The sequence below is a fragment of the Adiantum capillus-veneris genome, chromosome 22, assembly GCF_014529385.1.
Source record: "Adiantum capillus-veneris isolate H3 chromosome 22, ASM1452938v2, whole genome shotgun sequence".
In the NCBI taxonomy this organism is placed as follows: domain Eukaryota; kingdom Viridiplantae; phylum Streptophyta; class Polypodiopsida; order Polypodiales; family Pteridaceae; genus Adiantum; species Adiantum capillus-veneris.
The window spans coordinates 59,955,924-59,979,757 of NC_140952.1; the positions used below are offsets into that span (position 1 = coordinate 59,955,924).

The 23,834-nt window shown below is 41.2% G+C and overlaps 1 protein-coding gene across 4 annotated transcripts in view; it reads left to right on the forward strand.

The window, feature by feature from the left end:
• LOC147429438 (uncharacterized) overlaps positions 1–10,708 on the forward strand; it is a 94,727-nt gene extending 84,019 nt beyond the window's left edge. For all 4 annotated transcript variants that reach the window (XR_015185868.1, XM_086495685.1, XM_086495684.1 and 1 more), the window contains one exon: positions 10,563–10,708. Coding sequence is in view for 3 of the 4 variants with exons in the window: in XM_086495686.1 (XP_086351812.1) it covers positions 10,563–10,634 (72 nt within the window). In the remaining variant the exon portion in view is untranslated. The remainder of the gene's footprint in view (positions 1–10,562) is intronic.
• The last annotated feature ends 13,126 nt before the right edge of the window (positions 10,709–23,834 follow it).

The window sequence follows — 23,834 nt, forward strand, 5'->3', positions numbered from 1 at the left end:
GGCTCGAGATCACTCCCGATCAGATGGGACCACTTGCGGAGGCAGTTCTAGCGGCACCCGATAGGGACGTAGCCATTACACCTATCATTGGCAAACTTCGGTTGCATTGTCAGGGGTATTTGGGGCATGAGGGATACCCTGGTACCACAAGAACAACGCCGTGGTCGATTTAGTGGCGAGAAAAGCAACTTTGACTACAAAAAAGAGCAGAACAATTGTACTTGATAGTAAACTGAAGGGCGAGTCTGTCCCTATTGTATCGGCTTCAGCCATTTCAAAATTAATGAAATCTAGTCTGTCTGTTTACTCGATCTTTATGAAAGAATTGAGCGATAAGGATAGTACAAATATGTCTAAACTTGATAAAGAACACCAAGATTTTCTCCACTCTCACGCCGATTGCTTCTCAGAAGGCCTACCAAGCGAGTTACCACCTGCTCGTCCTGAAGATCATACCATTGATCTGATACCTGGAAGCACACCACCGAACCGGCCACCTTACCATGTGAGCCGAGCACAAAATGAAGAGATTATGCCTTTCGGACTACTTTTGGGTTATTTGAGTTTTTGGTCATGCCTTTTGGCTTAATCAATGCTCTTGCGACATTTAACCAGATGATGGATAGGATTTTTCGAGAGTACAGGCTATTTGTTGGCAGTATCTTTGACGACATCATTGTTTTCTCCAAGAATGAGGCAGAACACAGAGATCATCTGCTTCAGGTCTTTAAGGCATTACGAGATCACAAGTTAGTGATTAATGCAAAGAAAAGTGAAATTTTCCTACCAGAGATACACCTTTTGGGACACATTGTGACAACAGCAGGAGTGCAAATGGATCCGACCAAGATATAGACCATACGTGATTGGCCCGATTTGAAGAATGTCCATGAAGTTAGAAGCTTCTTGGGACTGTGTTCGTACTACAGGCGGTTCATACGAAAGTTTGCAGAGGTTGCTTCTCCTTTACATATCTTGACCCAGAAAGGAGTCCCTTTCTCGTGGGGATCCACAGAGGTAACTGCCTTTCAGTCATTGAAAGAGAAATTGACTACGGGACCAGTGTTGACTTTGTTGGACTTGTAGAAGTCATTTGAAGTATTTTGGGATGCTTATGGTCGTAGTCTGGGTGCGGTCTTGATGCAAGAAGGCCATGTCATTGCTTACGAGAGCCGATTGTTCTCAAGGCCGGAGATGACAACACAGATTTATGAGAAAGAGCTTTTGGCGGTTATCCATGCTCTTACTTAGTGGCGGCATTACCTACTCGGAGCGGATTTTACTGTCTTTACAGACCATCAGAGTCTGCGCTACTTCTTGTCACAGAAGCAGCTTTCGGAAAAGCAGATGCGGTGGGCGAACATCTTGTCATAGTTTCAATTCTAGATTGCCCATGTTTAGGGACAGAAGAATGTGGTGGCAGTTGCTTTGTCTCTGAAGCCATTGGTTCTGGCTATTTCCGCGATACATCATAGAAGCTTCGAGGATATGGTCGACCAATATGCCACAGATACAGATTTTGCAGACGTTTTTCACACAGATACGGGATGGGGAGACAGTAACGGTATATTCCATTCAGGATGGCTACTTGATGAGAAAAACCATGTTGTGCGTTACACAGCCGTTGAGGGAAAAGGTTATGACTGAATGCCACTGTCCACCTTTTACGGGTCACCGCGGCATTGCTACCACCATGAAAGGGGTAGAGAGATACTTCTTTTGGCCGAGACTCAAGAGGGATGTGGAAGATTTTGTACGCAGTTGCTTAGTATGCCAGAAGGTCAAGTTTGACATGCATAAAGCACAGGGATTGTTACAGCCTTTACCCATACCCACCAGCCCCTGGGAAAGTATTGCAATGGATTTCATTTTTGATCTCCCGAGAGCACAGAGTGGTCACGATGGTATCTGGACTGTTATTGACAGATTTAGCAAACATGCTCATTTCATTCCAGTAAAGAAAACAGTCAAGCCGCATCACTTAGCGAGACTGTTTTTGGCCCAAATCTTCAGATTACATGGCGTGCCCGAGACGATTGTCTCTGACAGAGACCCTAGATTTACGAGTTTGTTTTGGAAGGCAATTTGGGAGAACATTGGCACGCGGTTGCAGTTCTCGTCATCGTTCCACCCTCAGACTGATGGGCAATCTGAGATTGCAAATTCAGTGGTTCTAGATTTATTGAGGTCTTATATCTCAGATCAGAAGACTCAATGGGAAAAGTACTTACGTTTGGTGGAATTTGCCTACAATAACACGATACACTCTTCGACGGGGAAGGCGCCATTTGAGATGGTTGAAGGTGTTGCGAAGGTTCCAACCCTTCTAAGCACGAAAGATGATTTTTGAAGCGGATGAATATGCGCGAGATTTGGATACGGCTTTTGCGAAGGTTTGCGAGACTTTGCAGAAGTCCAAGAATGACAAGAAAAGGTAGTTGATCGCCATCGTCGCGACTTGAAATTGAAGGAGGATGATTGGGTGCTCTTACGTTTTGTGAAGGCACGCCTAAGAAAGAAAAAGGGAAAGGAGAGGCTTTTTCCAAAGCTCAATATGTGATAGTATGGACCTTTCCAGATCACTGAAAAGATAAATGATGTCTCCTTCCGATTGAAACTGCCAGATACTTGGAGGATTCACAATGGATTCCATGTGAGTCTCTTAAAACCTTTTAAGGGTGATGTGCTTGATGATGGGGAGCCTTATGAGCAACCCGAAGTGGAAGAAAACGAGGAGATCCTTGTTCCTGAACAGATTTTGGCACATAAGGATACGAAGACTAAAGGTAAAGTTTGAAGGTGGTTCTTGGTTAAGTTCAAGAACTATCCTGCATTGAATGTGAAGTGGATGGAGGAGGAGGACCTAGCAAATACTCCTCAGATTGTGAAACTTTACCTTGATGCTTTTGGTTTAGCATAGTCTACTCCAAACGGAACCCAGAATTCAGCTTGGCCAGAGATCTGGTGCAGTGGGATGCACAAGAGAGGAGTCACTCCACTCCTTTATCAACAGATGCCTTGATTTAGATACTAGAGTCACTGATGTCTCTTTGAGCTTGAGGGATACTGAAAGCTGACATTGCCGATTAGACCTAGATGTGATTGCTAGCTAGATTGCCGATAAATTATGGTCTAAGATCCGAATGAATGTTGAATGTCATGTGATGTCGTGTGATGTGAGTGTCGATTTGGTACATGTGCTAGATGTGTGTTCCTAGTACGTAGGTACTAACAGTCAGTGTCTGCTAAGACGGTTTTAAAAGTAAACCGACTTAGCGAGCGAAATCTTGCTTAAGCAACATGTTGGAAGAGGATGAGGAGAAGAAACGATGCGAGTTTTTTTTGGGGGGGGGGGGGGGGGGGGGGGGGAAGAGAGACAGGTTTACACCAAACGCGTTTCGCTTTCATTAGCTCATCAGTGGTGCAAACATAAAGGAGGATATGGAGGGGGTATAAATAGTGAGGTGTGGTGTGGCTCAAAAAACTGTAATGGTACCTCATTTGAAGATGGAGAGGCTAACTTAAAGACAAGTTATTGCTCACCTTAAGTGGGTACTTACAAAAAAAGGGGGGGAAAGGTGGAGAGTTAATGGGGCATTTAAAGGAGTGGAAGATTGTACAGGAAAGGGACTAGTCAAAAAAAAAGGGGGAATTTGACTTAGCCTAGGGAATGGGTGGAGTTTAGAGGGGGGGGGGTGGTATATATACATGAGGCCGAAGCTAGCTGAATCCAAGGTTTAGTCAAATTCGGGTGTAATTCCTTTAGGAGGGGGGGGGGGGGGGGGGTTTCGGGGGTTGAACTGGAAAAGGAGAAGGAGGTTTAGAGAGAAGGGTTCCGAGATTAGGTGCATTCATCCAACATATCAAAGGTCTTGGCAAGTGCGCGAGGTCCGTGCTGGATTTGAGCAGATTAGTGAGGGGTTGGTTAATGGAACGAGATAAGTTGAGATGGTGGATTAGAGGTGAGAAAGGAATCTTGTTGATGGTAGGAGAAGGTTTGGTAATGGACAGTTTTTGAAGGAGAGAGGGTCTTCGATCATAAGAAAGGTAGAGAAAGCAAGCTTTCAACAGGGGGGAGGGATATCCTTTTGCTCTAAGCCTAGTATAGAAGAGGTTACGAATAGAGATGAAGCCCGATAGAGAGCTTTCCCTAATAATGTACCTCTTAAGCTCTGAGAGGATAAAAGCAATCTTTTGGTGAGTAGGGTGCCAAGATTGCCAAGGGATATAGTTGTAGGAGTTTAGGGTTTTTTGGTGACAGTGGGTATCAAGGATCCCATAAGCTGAAAAAGAGGGTCCCTTGAAAAAATGGATATCCAGAATAAAAGATTCTTGAGAGGAGATTGAAAGGGAAATTTTGATATGTTCTTGGAGAGGGTGTCCATTCTTTTGGAGGAGTTTGTTTAAGCTAGAGCGAGGACCATCCCAAATTCCAAAGGCATCATCTACAAATCTCTTGAAATAGAGAAGGGACGGGGAACATAAGAGATTCATGCCTTCTTCTAAAAAGCAAAGGAAAAGGTAAGCATACACAACCGCAAAGTTTGACCCCATAGTGGTGCCTTTGATTTGGTGCCAAAATTCTCCATTGAAAGAGAGATAATGGTGATTGAGGATAAGAGAGGCTAAGGACAAGATGAAGTTGACTTTAGGGGAAGGAAGAAACCTTGGATGGAACTTTTAAGGGCAAGGAGGCCTTCGCGGATGGGGATACTAGGGTAGAGAGATTCAACGTCAAAGGTGAAGAGCATAATGTTGGGAGGGAAAGTGGTAGAAGCTAAATCTAAAACAAGAGAGTGAGAGTCTTTAAAGTGTTGTGTTTTGGACAAAAGAATCGGGTATAGTTGTGTATGGAGCCACTTAGAGGCGTTCTCCAAGACGTAACCTTTGTAAGAACAGATGGGACGGCCTACGAGGATGGGTTTGTGGATCTTAAGTAAAAGGAAGAAAGGACAAGGCTTGGGGTTATCAAGTGAGGAGGAGAGGATAAAAGCTCTTTCGTTGTAGGGAAGAAGAGTATAGTTGGTGACGATGGAGAGGAGGAGGGATTGCACAAAGGATAAAGGAGTCGTGGAGATTTTGGAGTAGGTGAAGGGGTCCATAAGGTGACGAAAAGCTTCATTATAGTACCAAGACTTAGAAAGGATAACTGGTCCTAAATTTTTATCTGCCGGTTTGATAATGATGTTACGATCATTTCTTAAGGATGAGATGGAGTTCTTTAAAAGAGGTTTAGAGTGAAAAGGAGGAAGAGAGGATAGAAGAGGTTTAAGGAGAGGAGATAAGACTAAAGGTTTGGTTAAGAGTTGTGGAGGGAGAGGGTGGATTCCAAAGAGGATTCGGGATAGAAAAAGGAGGAGGAGGAAGAGAGGGTTCTTTATTAAAAAACATTTTAAGTTGTAAACTTCTTTCTAAATTAGAATAAGCTTGAAGAATAGAGGAGAGGGGAGAGTGGGGGGAATATACTTCAGCCCAAGGCCTACAAGCCTTTGTTCGGAGGGAGAGAGGGAACGAGTAGAAAGGTTATGGAAAGAGGTGTTAGTAACCTTGTGCTCAAGGGAAAACGTGGTAATTTTGCTAAGAGTCAAAATCTTAAAGAGATGGGGGTTAGTGAGGGGTAGCCAAAATTTACAACGCTTTCTACCTATGTAGGGGGAGTGGGAAAGAAAAGGGAACATACAAGGAGGAGGGGTCCAGATATGAGGGAAGTTGAGAGAAGAGCAAATGGACCCAAGTGGTAGGGTGGGTGCTCCTTCCCTACTTCTCCTTTCTCCATTGCAAGTTTTTTGAAGTTTTAGGTAGGCTATACCTAGGGTGCAGAGGCTTGGGTTGTGGTGTGAAAGAGTTGAGGGGGTAATGGGGAGTTTTTAGTAGAGAGGGTAAGGGGGTGATGTTTGATGCGGAGGGTGAAGTGCAGGATTTCTTTGGAGTGGTTAAAATGGGAGGATTGTAGGAGGGGGAAGTAGTGCAAGGGTGGCCTGATGGGGGAGAGGGTTTGGGCTTTTTAAAGGGTTGAAAGGTGGAATTTACATGGAAGTTTTATTCAAAGGGGGAGGCTTCTTGAAAGGTTGTTGAGTGTTATGTGACAAAACTTTCGGAGGAGAGGGCTTGTAGGAGGTTGAGTGGGGGTTGTTAGGGGGCTTCATACGGGGGGGTGAAAGAAGCTTCTTCATTTGGGTGGTGACTTCATGAAGTACCAATTCACCCATCGTTACCTCCGTAGGTAGAGACTCTACTTCTTCCAAGATGGCAGATTGGGACCTCTTCCTAGCATTGTGTGCCGCTAAGCTTAAAGAAGAGGCTAAATGCGCTTGAAGTATCTTATTTTGAAGATGCGCATCAAATTCATTGAGGGAGGTTTGCTTCCAAAGAAAAAGTTGATTCTCCCAAGTTGTGGGTAGCACCCTTGGGAAAGAGATGGGTGCAGCTTTTTGGTAAGGTCCAAAAGCCTCTCATGCCACCTCAGCAGCTTGTGAAGCCGAGCTGTGACCCGCCACCTCAGCAGCAGCTGCAGCGTTGTAAAGTTAAGTTGTGACCCGCCACCTCAGCAGGAGCTGCAGCCTTGTAAAGTTATGGTCGGGAGTACACCTGAACTGGGACCCGCCCCTTCAGCAGCAGCTACAGCTACTAGTAGCAAGTTGCAGCCTTGCAAAGCTATGGCCGGGCTTACACCCGAGCAGCAGCTAGGCAACGGTCGTGAGTACACCTGAGCAGCAGCTAGGCAGCGATCGGGAGTACACCTGAGCAGCAGCTAGGCCATGAGCCGCAGCCTTCTAATGTGATGGCTGGGAGTACGCCATCCGCGTCTTGAAGGGAAACTTCCGCCATTTAGCGACGAGCTACCGCCTGGTAAGGCAACAGGCGGGAGTTCACTGTGTCGAGAAGTGAACTGCAGCGGTTGGGAGCACGCTTTGTCGTGAAGGGAACTGCCGCCTTGTAATGTCAATGCCTTGATTTAGATACTAGAGTCACTGATGTCTCTTTGAGCTTCAGGGATACTGAAAGCTGACATTGCCGATTGGACCTAGATGTGATTGCTAGCTACATTGCCGATAAATTATGGTCTAAGATCCGAATGAATGTTGAATGTCATGTGATGTCCTGTGATGTCGTGTGATGTGAGTGTCGATTTGGTACATGTGCTAGATTAGATGTGTGTTCCTAGTACGTAGATACTAACAGTCAGTGTCTGCTAAGACGGTTTATGGCTTCTGTTGGTTTTGCATGCGTAATCGTGGTCAATTACAATGCTTTCAAGAGGGGAGTATGTCACAAAGTGATGACGTGGCTACCAACAAACCCTAATATCTGCCAACCCTAAAAATCCTGCAAACCCTTATTTCTGCCAGAAACCCTAATTTTGCAGAAACCCTAATTTCTGGAAACCCTAACCTAAACTGCTGGCTGAAACCCTAAGTGGCTGGAAACCCTAATCAGGCGGGAAATACCACGTGCAACAGGTTCGGTTTCCCGGAATTTGCGGAGGTTGAAAAAAAAAGCAAGCGACGTTTTTGGCCACGCAAGGAATTGGAGAGAGAGAGAGAGAGAGAGAGAGAGAGAGAGAGAGAGAGAGAGATTGCTTTTGAACTAGAAGCTTTTTGGGGCTTTGCTTTTGGGCATCCCTTGTAATCTTTATATACGCGGTGAGGGCCTTACTTCTCAGAGCATCTGAACGCAGAGTCTGAGAGTGAAACCCTAACCGCTCTTTGTACTGTGACTTTGATTTCATACATAAAGAAATACGGAAAGGGGCGCCAGTCTCAGGGGCCAATATTTCTAGGCACGGAACTCCGCCGGGCCAGTGCAAATCTACTGTGATCTGTGAATTGTTTTGAAGTGGTTATTTGGTGCTATGGTGATTGATTCTTGACTTGGAGTGTCCAAGTCTGTTACAGTTTCCCCTTGCAGTTGATCAAAGGTGTTTTTGCATTATACTGTACTGCTTCTAGCGTTGTCATGATTAGAGCCCACATTGAACGGCGCTTTCCTCTGTCGCGTTCAGTTCGAGAGGGATATCCCCTGGCAGCCTACTTTATATTTTTGTTGAGGCCATGTCTCTCTTCTGGTGCCAGAGAACACCACAATTAAGAGGTCTAATATGCCTTCGGCTAACTCGCTAGATTTGCTGGATCGTGAGTACACTATGCTCTTTGTACGATATGACACACCCACCTTGGACAATCTACGGGATGCTCTTGCTAGCTTTTGCTTGGCCAGTGGTGCTCTCTAAAATTGGCTTGTTGGAGTGGATGAGGATTGTCAATGGGTGCCCAGGATAATTTCCTGTGGCTGCCCTCTGATATTCGGATTTCCATGTCAGCATTGATGTGTCAATTGCAGCAGTTTGCACCCGTACTACAGACTATTAGGAAGAAACTTTTCCATTGGTCAGCCTTGCATTTTATCTCTAGCTGGCAAAGCCTTTGTGGTAATCAGGTTCTTGCGACAGCTTGGATCACCACATCCTGCATGACTCTTCACGCAGGGATCATGGCACGTTTGAAGCGCCACCTTGTACGTAACTTCCTGTGGGGTGGCCTAGATGGCTCTATTGACACTCGACCAAGAGTCTATTGGGACACGATCATTTTGTCTAGAGAGGGGGGAGGATTGGAGATTATTGATCCAGAGATGCGAAGCAAGGCATTGCTTGCAAAGCTCATATTTCATGGTCGTTCCCAAGGGGAGAGCCTGGAAACAGTTTCTGCACCATGCTTTGTAACATACCTCTCCTCGTTTTGGATTTCTAGCTACTGCAGGTGTTTGGCACCCGACCATCAGATTCATTTTGACAAATGCACCCTTGGATACGTCTCATATGTCATCATTATGCGTTGCTTGCTATGGATTTGGAAGGAATTACGTCTTGCTTTGATTTGCCACCCGCCTTCGTGTGTTGAGCACATAGCGAGGCAGCCACTTGTATGGGATGCATATGTGATAGATTCAGAAGGCCATCAGCTAAGTGAGAGGACACACATTGATTGGGCTAGATGGGCCAGCAAGCTCTTTACACCGTTGGTCTGATGCTTCCGTGGTCAGGGCACAAGTATTTGGCGCTACCCATGGGATCCACAGAGGGGTTGTTGCCTGTATGAGAGAGATTGATGAGTCTATTCCACTCGATTGACATTGCCTCATCGGGGGACGGACTCTTTTACCTTCTTACCACGGATAGTGGGTGTACTTCGATCCTCACTCGGGAGACCCGATTGCTGCTTCGCAGGGGACTCTCATCTTTAGCATTGTGGAGACTGGCAATCATGGACATCACATCAGATTGGAGTTTCAGGGTGAGGTTTCGCCCGATCAGCAGTTGACTGCCCATTGGCATTCTGTTAGAGTAGTAGGCTCTTTCTAGAGGAGGTCATGTGTTGACCCTGTTTTCACTACTGAGGAGGCACCACTTTGAGATTGGGGATTTGACAAGGAAAGCTACTTGTTCAGTTGGACTAGGATCCTGGTGAGTGGCAGTGGCCTTTGTTGAACAATGAAGAAGCCCCTCTTTCCTTTTTGAGTACTCTGTCTCCCATGCGTGGAGGCTTCTTTTGCAGAATCAGCACGGCGCCCTCCTCACTGTTCATGCCAGTTTGAGGTACATCACAATTAGCGCATCTTCTCTGCTTTCTAGAGACAATTTTGGTCATGCATTTGGACCCTCTAGATCAGTCGCAGGATATGTTTTTCATGTGGATGATAGCCCATGCAGGATTGCCTGTTGGAACTTGGTACTTGGTCGACAGTCATTGGTCATGATCTGACTGGTCAGAGATGTACTTCAGAGCCCGAGTCTTTGAGGCATTGTTTCTGGGTCTGTCCTTTTGTGTAGCCAGTGTGGATGGCAGTTAGTTGTATGTTGATTAGAGTGGGCGTCCATGATGGGTTTGTGACGTGGGGGGGCAATTGCATGGCTTTTGTATTTTTAGGGGTCACACACCTTTTTTTAGGGCTTGCCGACAAATCCAGTCTTCCTTTACTCCCTTGGTTATAGACTGGGCGCTCTATAGATGATCCGAGATGCAGGTCACGCGTTGGATTTCTTCCAGCGAGACAATTTTCACCACAATATGCAGCATGTAGAAGGCTCTATGTGCCCACATTCTGGGCTCACAGTCCTTCCCTACGTCCACCATTCTGACGGCCACTTGGACAGAGCTACTGCATACTCTTTGCAGTCAGTGGGATTCTTCAGCCTGCTCCTCTAGGGCAGCGGAGCAGTGCCTATGCATCTTTCTTCACACATGGGCTCGACCGTCAGTCTTTTTCCATTGGGATCAAGGTCACTTCACATGGCACTATGCACCCCCTCAGTGGTTCATTCTACATTCATCGTAGAGACCACCTTGATGTTTACATCGCCTACACATTGCTATTGTACTTCCTTTGGGTGATAGGCCATCAAGCATCTCGCAAGGACTCTTATGTACACAGAATATAGCCCCTTTTCTCACTCACACACACACACACACACACACACACACAGAGAGAGAGAGAGAGAGAGAGAGAGAGAGAGAGAGAGAGAGAGAGAGAGAGAGAGAGAGAATTGTCTCTTCATGTTGTAGGCACAGGATGCTTTCAATCATGCTCGACAAATGCGAAGGATATGCCTAGGGAAAGCAGCTCTAACTTTGTAATATTGCTCAACGCCATATGAGAGAGAGAGAGAGAGAGAGAGAGAGAGAGAGAGAGAGAGAGAGAGAGAGAGAGAGAGGCTAATCTAGAGGACCATATAAAAGCCTAAGATATTGGATATGTTTTTCACAAAGTTGATGCTCATGATTTTTCGTAAGATGTTTCGTTAAGCAATTGTAGAAGTATAAGCTAGGGCAAGAAAGGTGTAGGAAAGAGATGCGAAAAAAAGGACACCTTCATACACTCGAGCTCGTTCTCCTCCTTGCAGGTTCCCAATATTATTGATGGGTTACAAGACATACTCCATTGGGAGGGTCTTTTTGATTTTCACAAACCTTCATTTTACATTTTTAAACTTGATAGAGCTTCATGCTTTTCTAGCATAAAATCTTCTCCATGATCCTTTTCTATAAATGTGTCTATGCATGCTATCTTCACATGTCTACAAGCATTTATGGCACAACATGAATACTTTAAGAAATGTGCTACAAGCATTTGAACTTAAGAGATGGTCGACAACAATACTTAACATTATTTTGATCGTATTCTATTGGTCGAAAATAAAGCAATAAAAGTTTCATGATAGCAATAAGCTTGCTTTTTTTTTTGCCAAGCTATCGGTTTTGTGGGTAGCAAGTATGAGAGAGAAAGATGTTTTTTGCAAACGTCGAATATAGGGCAAATTTGCCTGAAAGGACAAATCAGACTCATATACTCTAGGACAGGTCCCATAAGTCTCATATAAATGAATAAAAACTAATAAAACTTTTGCCTCGGTCTCATGGCAGTAATGTTAAAGTCATCTGCAGAATATGTTGATGTTAAGAGAACCTTTTGTTGGATTTAAAGGACATCATCGATTGGGATTTGTTTTCCTGTAAAGGGATGGTTGTAGATGCTATTTGTGTTACACTTGCCCCACCTTTGGCATCTAAAGCACAAGTAGTTTTCTAATAAAAATTTGATCAAGACATGGGTAGGTGAGATGCTCGATTGAAAATCCAACTTGAAGGTTTCCTTAGTTTTAAGACGAGGTGATGGTTGCTTTGCTTTTTAGATTTGATAGAATTCGAGACTTTAATGCTGTTTGATACATGATGATGGAGACCCAATTGGAATAAACAATATTTCCTTTTATGTTGCAAAGATTGCCAGATAAAGGTGGGAGGGTCCTTTCAAGTGGCTTGTAGAAATTTTCTTAGGAAGAATGAAACCGCAAGAATCAAGTTCAGAGCATGAATGTCAAAGGTAATAGTAGAACAATCAAATGCGATTTAAGAGGTAGAAAACAATGAGTTCTAAACCTACTGGAGAACGTAGCAAAATTCTAAACCTACTTGTTCTCAGCCTTTGCATGAAAAATGTTTTAACTTTAGGTTGCTCAAATTCTCTGAACCAACTAAATAAATTAAACAGACAGAAGTTTTCAATTGAAATAAAGCTCTTAGGACTTCTTGAATAGGTGAGTGTGTATTCATGGCCAACATAATGTGGGCTATAATAGTATCTTGGCCTTTGCGGTGCAGTCACTATAGGAAAGGGTAGGCAAGGGTGCAATCATGTCCAAGACAATAAGATTTCTCTCCTCTTTTGCATTCATGTCATTATAGAGAAGCCTTCATTTGAGATTAACGTGCAAGTATTTATTTTTGCCCTCAAGCATGCATCTATCTATAAGGTAAGGTATATAATTATCAAGGTCAATTTAAATAAAACACTATCTTTGCATGCCTCATTGAGCTCAACCCTCCTTGCTTACATGGATATTGGGGAAGATGAAGATAAAGATCTATTGATTTCCTTTCACACTATATATTGGACATCACATCACCAAGGACAAAATCACCAATTTTCTTATCTTACCATTGAATTTAAACTGTGTCAATACAAGTAAGTCACAACCTAGTGAGCAAAGTTAGTTTCTCAATCACCATCAAGGAGATTTTGTCTCTTGAAACTTAATAGTATGGAAATTCCTAGCCCTTCTCACTCGTGTTCATCAACTCGATATAAAAATCTTGAGAAGAAATAGACATCACACCTCTGTGAAGCATGAATGAAAGGACACATTACTCTTAGATCTTAAGCATCTGCATGCAAAAGGGCAAATTTCCTTTGTTGAGCTTGCTCAAAAAGCTCTAAAATAATTAACACCCCTTGTAAATAAAAGATTTCTAGGAAATGAATCTCCTATTTCTCCATTTGTAATAAGCCTGCATTCATGTCTAAGACAATGTGAGCTATAAATGCTTCCAGCTGTTGTTTTTTTGGTTGATGTCACTATACAAAAGCCTTAGTTTGACTAGAAGGCACAAGTTTTCAGACATACTCACAATTTAGTATTTCTTATATTAGGTTAGGACATATGATCAAGGTAAATATGAAGGAAATGCCATTTTCTCGTGACTATAAAATTCATTGGACTCACATGGATATTAGGCAAAGTGAAGGTAAAGATCGTGCTTTCTTTTTACTTCATCATCGTTATCTTAGGTTGCACCAGTTCAATACAACTTTCTCTGATAGTTGAATATGTGACCATAGAATGGGACTTGTCCCTCTTAGTCGAGTATGTATTAAGCAAGCTTATACAATTCATCAAGCACATCAAATAGAAACTAGGCCACAAGTGAACAAAACTTGTAGAAAGGCACTAGTTTGTATGTTTGTATGCTACTTTGCAAAAATCTTCTCAATTTCCCTCGCCAATCAGACTATGTTGATTTGACAAAAAAATTTGAGAAGAAATAGGCAATCCCTATCTTTATATTAGGGAACCTAGGTCACAAAGGTAAATTCTACCTTAATACTCTAGTGGTTTCACCAACACAGTGAGATCTTTTTACGAGAGTGCCATAGAATGAAATTTGTGCTTGTTAGTTCATTATCTGAAAGGCAAGATTATATAGTTCTAAAAGACACTGCTATATTCAACATGGGGCAAACTTTATTTGAGTTGCGCTTGCTCAAAAATCATGAAATGAACAAAACTATTTCAATGGACAAAAGCTTGAATACAATAGCTGCTATTGAAGGTAAGCACTCATGTTCATGATAAATCTTGACTTTTTCACTTCTCCCTTAATGCGTTTTTTTTAAAATTTCTGAAACAAGCCTTACTAAAGGAGTTAGGTGTACATTGAAATTCCCATGGGAAGCCTTGATATCTTTTGTGTTTGCCAGAATACTTAAAAGAAATTTTTGAACCTTGCTCTAACATTAAACCACATGTTTAGGAAAAAAAAAAAAAAAATCGAGCCAATAAAGTAGTTGAAAACCCTTCCAGAGTCACCTATGACCCATGTTTATCTACGTGTATGCAGTGTCTTTTAAAAATCAATGGACTCTTAAAAGCAACATTTTGTGAGAAGCTTCCTCCGTAAGATGTGGTCTCTTACAATGCCCTACTTGTTAGATACATTTGGCAAGGGTAGGCAGACAAGGGTAAGGTCAAGAACCTTTGGGTGGTTCTCATTGGCTTTGAAGCAAGAACTTAATCTCCAAACACAATCACCTATGCTTGCATTTTGAAGTATGTTGCATTATGCATGACATTTGATCTAGAAAAATAAGTAGTTGGCATGAATTTCAACCGTGTAGTACATTTGAAAGCAATTCAACCACTCAACAAGCTTCTTGCTTAGGATGTGGTAGACTTTGAGTGCAATGTATGCCGCACAAGGATGGGGTGGGGATCTTGGGGCTATTTTTAATAGATGCTAAGGACGGATTCTCTTAGATGCGCTCACATATGGCTTTATTTTGAAAGCATGTGGATTTTTCAAAGAAATTTGAAGCAAATGATGATACTATAATTGTATTGCGTACATGTAGCCAATGCCAACTTGCTTTCCAAGGCACACATATTATTTGATAGGGTTCCATATCCATTGCCTTAGTATATGTAATCGACTTATTGAAGTGAGGAGAAAAAGTATGCACAAGAGAGTGTTGGATATAGATTGTAATGCATTTTATGCTTATAGTTTGGATATGTGTGGAAGTGTTGGTGTGAGAGGATCTTGCTACCAATGGTAGTACTTCCTTTGTGAACTTTTACACTACTTGAATTATTCACCGACCCAAAAGCATTAAAACTGAACTTTTTATGGATTTTTGAACATTTTAGTTAACTTCTAAAAGTCTTGAGAAATAATATAAATTTAGAAAGCCTAAGATACTTGCATGGATAGTCCAAGATTCGAAGAAATATTCTATTGGCATTGATTTTCTCCCCCCTTGGTCAAAACTTCTATAGTGAAGAAGGTTTGAATGTGGCTTGTTGAAAGCACAAGCTTTGAAATCTTGTCGTAGTATTGTCTCTTGATCTTGCACTTGTAGCATGCATAAGATCAACATTATGTGTGTGGTGGGTTGCAAATTACCACAACCAAGAGCTAAAAATGTCCTTGTGTGTTGATGTTGTCATGATGTCATGGCCTTGAGGTTAAAGAGTTGAAGCATAGCCCCTTGTTGATGTCAATTGTGAGCTAAAAATTTCAATCGAGACTAGCTCCTTGTAGCTCTCGGTAGTGAGCTAAAATTTTCAGACAAGAGAAGCTCATTGCAAGTTTTGATAGCAAGCTGAACATATCAATGAGGAGATGATGAAGGCTATGTACCTTTTGGGAGTTTCATGAAGAGTGATGTCATCAATGCTTGAAGAGGATAAGCCACTATGCATACATAGGTGCTTATGGCCACTTGGGTTGGAAGAAAGCAAAGGAAAGGGTACCAAGTCACAAGAGGATGAAAACCTTATCCATAATCATAGTAAGCCACTTATTGGCTAGCGTGATCTCCAATGGATAAAGAGAAAAAGGCTTTTGAAGTAAGATTAAGAAATCTCTAGGATTTTAATGTAATGCGACAATAGCATGTTTATCACATTAAAACTTGAAGTCTGACTACTTAATCCACCTTCCTGTACAAATGATTCTTTGAGGCGAATGTGCTTGTCAAGCTACCATGCCCCACAAAAGTTCTCCCAAATTGACTATCAAGTTGAAACATGTCGATGTGTCCTCTTTTGGTCATTGGCATTTCAAATGACAAGCCAATTTCTTTGACTCCAAAGATGTCATGAAGTCAAATACTATCTTCTCTGAACCCAAATACTACTGACAACTCTTGCTTTGAGACCTCAACGACACCGTGATGCATAACACGTTCTACTTGTTTTGTATTCCTTTTGTTCCAAACAACACTATTCATCTTCTTGCATCCCACTCTACTCAATTAGATTACCAAAACTTTATATCTCGGTTTATCATTAGAGAGTAGGGATTTGAATGCATGCACTTGATTTTTCTCTTTCACACTCATGATAATGCTTTAAATGTGCACACTATAATATTTACTCAAGAAATCTCTCTAGAATTTCATGTGCAAGACGCGTCAGATTGATCTTTCACATCTCAAAGGATTGTTCCCATGACATTAAATCTCTCTCTCTCTCTCTCTCTCTCTCTCTCTCTCTCTCTCTCTCTCTCTCTCTCTCTCTCTCTCTCTCTCTCTCGGCCCCAATAAAAAGCGGGGTCCCTGTAGGACCCGTCGACCCCTAGCACTACTTCACAAAACCTCTAGAAATGGGACATCGAGCGTTGAGTTCTGATGTGGTTAGCACGAGTGAGTGCAGATCTCCGTCGTTAGATTCTGCGTTCAAGCCTTGCTAGCGCGCTGGCTCTCTACACTAAAAAATTTCCGTGCCATTGTTCATCATCTGTGCATCGCCGCTCAGCCTGCAACTTTTACCGCAGGTAGATGTTGCCTTCAGCCATCTAATGCACCCATCCGAGCTCAAAACAGTGCAGCGCAGAGGTCAAAATTTTCCCGCTAGCTTAGGTGGTCTACTATTGGTGGTTTTACCCTATAATCCCCTCATTCCTCTTATGAGGAATAGGTTTCAAGTTCAAGGTTCATCAAAGTTGTCGACATTCAAAGCACAAGACAAAGTCTCAAAGTAAAGCTTGAGTTCAAGGCTCATCGAACTTAGCAACACAAAGTGTTCAAAGCACAGAACAAAGCAAAGCAGGACGTGACTCTAATCATGACAAGAGGCAAAAGCAAGTAGCTCTCTCTCTCTCTCTCTCTCTCTCTCTCTCTCTCTCTCTCTCTCTCTCTCTCTTTCACACACACACACACACACACACACACAAAGTTGCAACCCCTCCCTATGGTTTTCACTGTTGAGGGCTTTCAAAATCCCTTTGTAAGAAAAGGGGCAAGAGGATAAAATGTGGAGCCTTCTAATCCGTTTTGCTGGCAAATCCCTCAAAAGTTCAAAATAATTAGAACAATGGGTCTCATCCTTCACTAGCCTCGTCAGGTGTGATGCAGGAGAACAAGTGTGATACAAGAACAATAGATTTTGCACATGTTTCATATTTTGCATGCTCCAGATTGTGCACAAGTTGCAGATTTTTTTAGATTGGAAATTTTGTAGGGTCCACATGTGATGGGTTCGAGATGTGACAGGTCTCTGATGAGATGTGATGTACGCAGGTATGATGTGTGCCTAGTCGATAAGTCCAAAACTTGTCTTTGATGTGTACCTAATCAATGAGTGCCCAATCGATGAGTCTAGAACATGCTTTTGATGAATAGGTGGACTTCATGACTATAACATCCTCATGGATAGGTTTACAACAATGGAGTAGGAGCTTTTGAAAATTCATTTCAATAAAGGCTGCTAGAGCCACCATTCCGATATAGGAATTCTCCACAACCATGGAATCCCCAGAAGAACTAAGCTGGATCAAATAAACACGATTCATGTAAGAGCATTGTGAAGAGACTCATGTTGATTCGGGGATTACAATACTTGCATGTCGATGTGGTAATAGTAAGGTGTATCATCCTTCGCCATATGAGTATGGTATGACTTTGTCACACATTACCATGTTACCAATTAGCTCAATAATAATGTTGGTCTACTAAAAGAGAGAGAAAATCAACTTCTTTTGCATGAGTTTGCAAAAGATGGAGGTCTTTATCGATGCATTTACTCTAATCAAGATACTTGATATTTTTTAAATTTGATGCCCTTCTTAATGGGCTTCGCCAGCAAAACCCATTATTTTATGCCAATTTCAAGGCCTTAGTGACACATTCATAAGCTCATATTTTCTATGGTTTTGCTCACATAAGCTCATATATTTAATTTGATGGGTTTTAATGAATTTTGATGCTTTTAAAGCATCCCCATGCGTAATGGTAGTGGGTGTTGACACACTTTAATACTAGCCTTGGCAAGGAAATGAGCATTTCCCTGAGGGTTTCGTTACTGAAACCCTCTTGAAAGAGGGGTCATCATGAAATGTATTTTGAAGAACATATAGAGTAATCAACATTTTGTTCTTGTTGTTGTCTTTTCATTTTTCTAGCCCATTCGAAAAAGGAAAGAGCAAAGTAGAACCTCAAACAAATAAGAAACAAAAAAGAAAAACAAAGATGTTGATGTAGACATTGAGCAAGAAGTGGAGATTATAGAGCCGGATAGCCAAGTCAAAGATGTTGAAAACAAAATTCCAGAGGTGAAAAAGAATGCAGATCGTGAGAGTAATGAGAAAGAAGTTGCAAAGGGCGTTATTCCTATCTGTTTTAATAAGCCATAGGGTTCATAGTTTTTGAAGGGTGTAACAATGAATCAAGGAATGATGTTACTTGTTCCTTTGTGTCTTTTTGTTGTCAATGAGTGGGTAAGGGAGCTGAGACAAGACCTCTCTTTGCTTAAACAAGTTCTTGAAGATGAAAGGCACTTTGTTTTATGAAGGGTAGTTTCATTCTATCTATTGATATGTCCGATGGAGCAATGAAGGATATGAATGAACATGGGATACAAATTGGAGCTTGGTTAACAAAGAGTTTGAAGAGGAGCTCAAGAAGGATGAAAAATGGTGACACCTTAGCAACAAAATGTTCTTTGTTTGGGAAGGCAACCATAGAACAACGACTTTGATGCAATGCATACATGAGATATATCAAAATATCAAAATAATACAGAAACGAGTTCAAGCTTAGTTCAAGCATATAACAAAGAGTTTGAAGAGGAGCTCAAGAAGGATGAAAAATGGTCACACCTTAGCAACAAAATGTTCTTTGTTTGGGAAGGCAACCATAGAACAACGACTTTGATGCAATGCATAAATGAGATATATCAAAATATCAAAAGAATACAAAAACGAGTTCAAGCTCAGTTCAAGCTACCTTCTCCAAATGATGAGCTCAACTTAATGGCTGCTTTACAAAGATTGCACATGTAAGTTATCCATCTCTTCCCCTTTTGTGTTTTCAAATATTGCTATATAAAGGATTGTTTGATTTGTATGATGTTGTTTGTTTGAAATGAATGAAGAAGACATACTGAAAACCAACTTGAAAGATTATTTATTCCATACTAGTACACTTTGTGCTTATGATGAAAAAAAAATTTCATAAGATTTTGATGAATTTGAGAAAAAGTTTATTGTAAGGACAAGAGCACAAGAGGCTATCAATGGAAAGAGAGTTTCATATCCTCTTACTCAACCAATTCTTGGTCATTTGGTTTATGGGATATATATTAATGTGCTTTATTAGTTTTTCATTAAATTATTGTGCATATATCTTTGTGGTCATTCAAATTTATTGACTTGTTTTTTATTGTAGGGAAAGTGGAATAAGGATTATGTGTTGGTTTGTAGCTAGATACCTCCATATTTATCAAAGGATGAGCCTTTAAGGACAACTATTTCAGCAAGAAAAGTGTGATAAAGACTTTAAAAAATAGAAAAATGACACAGGTGAGTTTTGCATTTTTAATTTTGATCAGAATGTGTTTCTTATTTACCTAGAAAAATCTCTGAGTGGTTAATCCTGCTAATGAAAAGGATTGGTTTGAAATATTATGGAAGCTTCCTTTAGATGACTTCTTCGATGCATAGCTCTAGACCACTTTGTTTTTCTATAGGTTTACTACACTGTAGGGTGTATCTTGCATGTTTTCTCATGCGGTAGCTAAACCCTTTCTTACCAATCAGTAGTTATTTTGTAAATAGGCAAAATAGGCTCATTTTGAATCTTTCGTAAATAAATAGAGTAATAATGTCGTTGACTTGAGAGAAATCAGTTTTGCTACAACCGGCCATTGCATGCTTTATCAAACAAACGAAGGATTGCATGGACATTGGAATTTTTAATGCAACTATGATCCCATTGTACTTTATCATAATTTTCAACTCTCACCACAAGCATGTGAACTGTTAGTTGAGGCCAAGCATCTCCAACACACTGCTTGTTGGCTATAATTTTTAGCGCAACTATGATCCTATTGTACTTTATTTGTTCCAGGCCTGCTCTATGATCCATAGCCAGGTCCCTCGTCTAGTTTATCTGGTCTTTAATGTCTAGAGCACGGATATCTATCTCATTGGCCCCAAAGAGGATTAAACAATAGCTCTTCTTGGCAATTGAAAGCATGACCACTAAAAAAGAAGGTAGTTCTCTATGATGCTTGCACTTAATTAATTGACTATGTGTCGCTCTACATTACCAAAGAGCTTCTTTTCATTTCAATGCATATCTGTCTGTGCCTAGCACCTTATACTGGCATTAACAAAAACTAATGTGCCTTGATTACTTTATGAAAGATTCTTTGATCAATTTGCAAGCAAGTGTAGAGAGAGTTTGAGGGTTTGCAATGGTTTCCTGAGATCAGCAAGCGGCCTTCAAGGAAGGGTAAGAAGGAGTTGATGGATAGGTAGGGTTACATGTGTCGGATGCTTGAGCGTTGAGTGATTGCAAGCATTGGGTTTTATTGGGCTATTCACCGAGTTGGAGTTGGCCTGCTCTATGTTCTAGGGTAGGTTGGGTCATTATCGCTACTTTGAAGTTGTAGTGCAGGGATCTCAAGCGGGGCTATTTCTACTGCAGACCCTTCTAGGTACTGCTGCTCGGCTTGCCTCGTTAACGTTGGCCATTGGTTGTCATTAATCATTGCACATACTTGATCTAGGATGAGCTCTTATGGGCTGCTTTTTGGATCTTAATTGAGTTAAGTGCAAACAACAACTACCTGAATTATGTTATCTAGAATGAGCAAACTTTAGGCGGTACCGGGTGGGCGATGACTAGATTTAATTGGGATGTCAAATATGCAGGTGTTCACATACTTGCAACAAATCTTAGCAATGCATGGCCAACATAAGGCTCTGACCAAAAAAAGGGGGAATGGAGCCCCCCCATTGTGCGTGTGCACGTGGATGATGGGGAGGCTCCAACCCCCCCCTCCCCCCCTTTTTTTCCAAAGAACCTTTTGTCTTCTATTGTTGTACGTGTCTTTTTTCTATTTAGAGTTGCGTCCCACCGAGCTGCAAACATGTCACTTAAATGTGTAACAAAGGCCTGGTCACCTAGAAGCTCACTTTTAGAAAAATACATTTTCCCTGAGTGGTGAAAATAAGGGCAAGCTTAAAATTTTAACAGTTTTAAGTATAAAGTTTGAAGGTTTTGCCACTAAAACTTGTCTAAATTTCCTGATTTTTGTAAAGGCAAGCTCAAAATCTAACTAAGAATTTATAATTTTAGTCAATAAAATACAATGGACCCCGTTTTTTTCCTAACACTAGGCTCAAAAGGAACGTTGGAAATCAACATCTTAAAAAGCTTCAAAATCCTAAGGCGGTGCCAATAAAGTCTGAAAGAAAAGGGGGGTTGGAGCTCCCCTATCATCCGCGTGCGTAGACGATGGGGAGGCTCCAGCCCCCCCTTTTTTTCAGATGTGATGAACATTAAATTGAGGACCAAGAATCTCTTGATTGTTTTCTTCAATGTCAATCTCAAATGGGTGAGAGTGACGGGGAGCAATACGAGTGATAATGACGGGGTTTGTGGACAAGGACAAGGTGCTACATCAAATGAGGTGGAAGGCGAAGCTGACAGAGCTATGTCCCACCGAGGCAGAGTTGTTGCCTATTTTGGATCCATACGATAAGCTCAATAGATTGCTCGAGCTAGTCATGAGTCGCTTATAGATTATCCCTTCTCCTATAACCGCCCCTTACACCCCTTCTATAGAGAATGGGTAATGCTTTCTTGTGATGCAAATCTTGCGGAGTGCTTTGAAATTCTCAAGACATCTGGAGGTAGGCATGTGAAGTTACTGGTTCGTGATTACTCAAGCTCAATGTGCAGCTCTAGTGGAAGCATAGTAGAATCTTAACATTACATAGTCTGCTAGTTAGGGAGTATTACCAAGCACCGAGCAAACTGTACTGAGCAAACACAAAAACCAAGCAAAATTCAAGTGATACACACACACATGCACACATTTGGTTTCATCAGGTACAAAACATAATACTTAACCATGAATCAAACTAATAATTGATTTAGGTATGCCTTTTGCGTTCAAAAAACACACACATACACATACACATACACACACACACACACACACGTACACACACAAACCATAGGAGAAGAAATTATTTCTCACCATATCAAAGAAAATAATAATACTTTAGTGAAGACCATCTAACATCATTTCTTAACAACAAAGAAATTCTGACACTTGGTTCCATCACAAAAAAACTTGATACTCTACCATGAGAAGAAAAAAGTATTTGTTACCATATCCAAGTCAAGAGTAACACTTTAGTAAACACTAACCAACAAAGTAATTCTCAAATTTAGTTTCATCAAGTACAAAACATGATACTTTAGCATGAATCACACTCATCATTCATGAAAGCATGTCTTTTATGTGGTTTGTCGTATGGAGAGTTGGGGATATAGGTCCAAAAGCCACACAAAAAAAAAAGTGAAAACATTAGAAGCATACAATTGCATGAAACCTAGTGTTCCATGCTAGGAAAAATCACATTTGAGGTGTATTACCACTTCAAACACCATCTTGGTGGGCATTGTTGATCTTAAGTACATGAGGAAAATGTGAAGATTGTTGATTTTTTTAGAAGGCCCTAGAGTAGAGAAGATAGACTAACTTTCACCACAATCGGAAACAAGAGATGTCAAGAGATATAAGCTCAACACATTGTTTTTGTGAATGAATTCTCACTTTTAGTTATCCTTGCAAGGGATAAAAGATAGAAGAATCATCACCATATTTCATATACATGACCAAGAGTGATGCCCCCTTATCTTGCTAGTTCATTCACTAGCAATTTACATTGATTATTATACAAAGCCACTATTGTAAGTTGCATTTTTTTACTTAATTTTGATGCACCTATATTATCAACTTCTATAAAGAAGTAGAAATAAATTTCAGCATCCACCTTTGTTTGGTGCTCTCTTGGATGTGTGTGCACGCATGTGTGCATGTGCGTATGTGCGTGCACACACAACCGATAGCAGTACTTCTCCATATGTTGATCCAAAATGACCAATCAAAAGTGTGACATTGATAAGTACATATCCAAAACACTTTACTACAAGTTGTCGAAAGTGTCATCCTCCTCCATGTCAACTATAAAGAAGAAAACAATTGTTTGAATTCCCACCAATTTGGAGTTTGTAAAAGAGTAGGTGTCCAGGTTGTTCCCTTTTCAAAGAAAAGGGGCACTTCTCACCTAGGAGGGTTTTACATTAGGAAGAGAATGGAATATAAGAGGGCCTCTTTATTTGGCAATTTACGGGAGTCATCATTAAAAAACCAATCAAAGAACAACTCTTGAAATCAAACAAGCAAAAATGGCTAGTTTATCTGAATTCAAAATTTTCCCCAAAATGCAAATTAAAACCTAACAGGCAGAACCATATCATGGAACATATCTACGTCAATTTTCAAAACACGGTTTATAGAGCTTGCATGATGTGGTTTTGATTGATCATAAATTTTCCAAAACTTAAGATTTTTTTTAGCTTTTCAAAACATCGCTTCAAGTAGTTTTACGGGATTGCGTCCACTCACCCACACCTAGAGGGGTGCACTAAAAGCCCCTGACCTTAACCACTAGGCCAATACCCTTTGACTCTAAAACCTAAAATTTTTAGCACGTTGTCTATTAAGAGTGCAAGATTTGTTTTTGGTAGCTCATTAAATTTTTCAAAAAAAAGCATTTACGACTTGTTGATAGCCGATTCATTGTAATAGAGGGGTTAGAACCTCGTCCAAATGCTTCTTTTCATTGGTAGAAGATCTTGTCCTACCTTTTTGGTCCACATCCCTTGTGGAAAGTCTAATTTTATTCCTAGTCATGGAA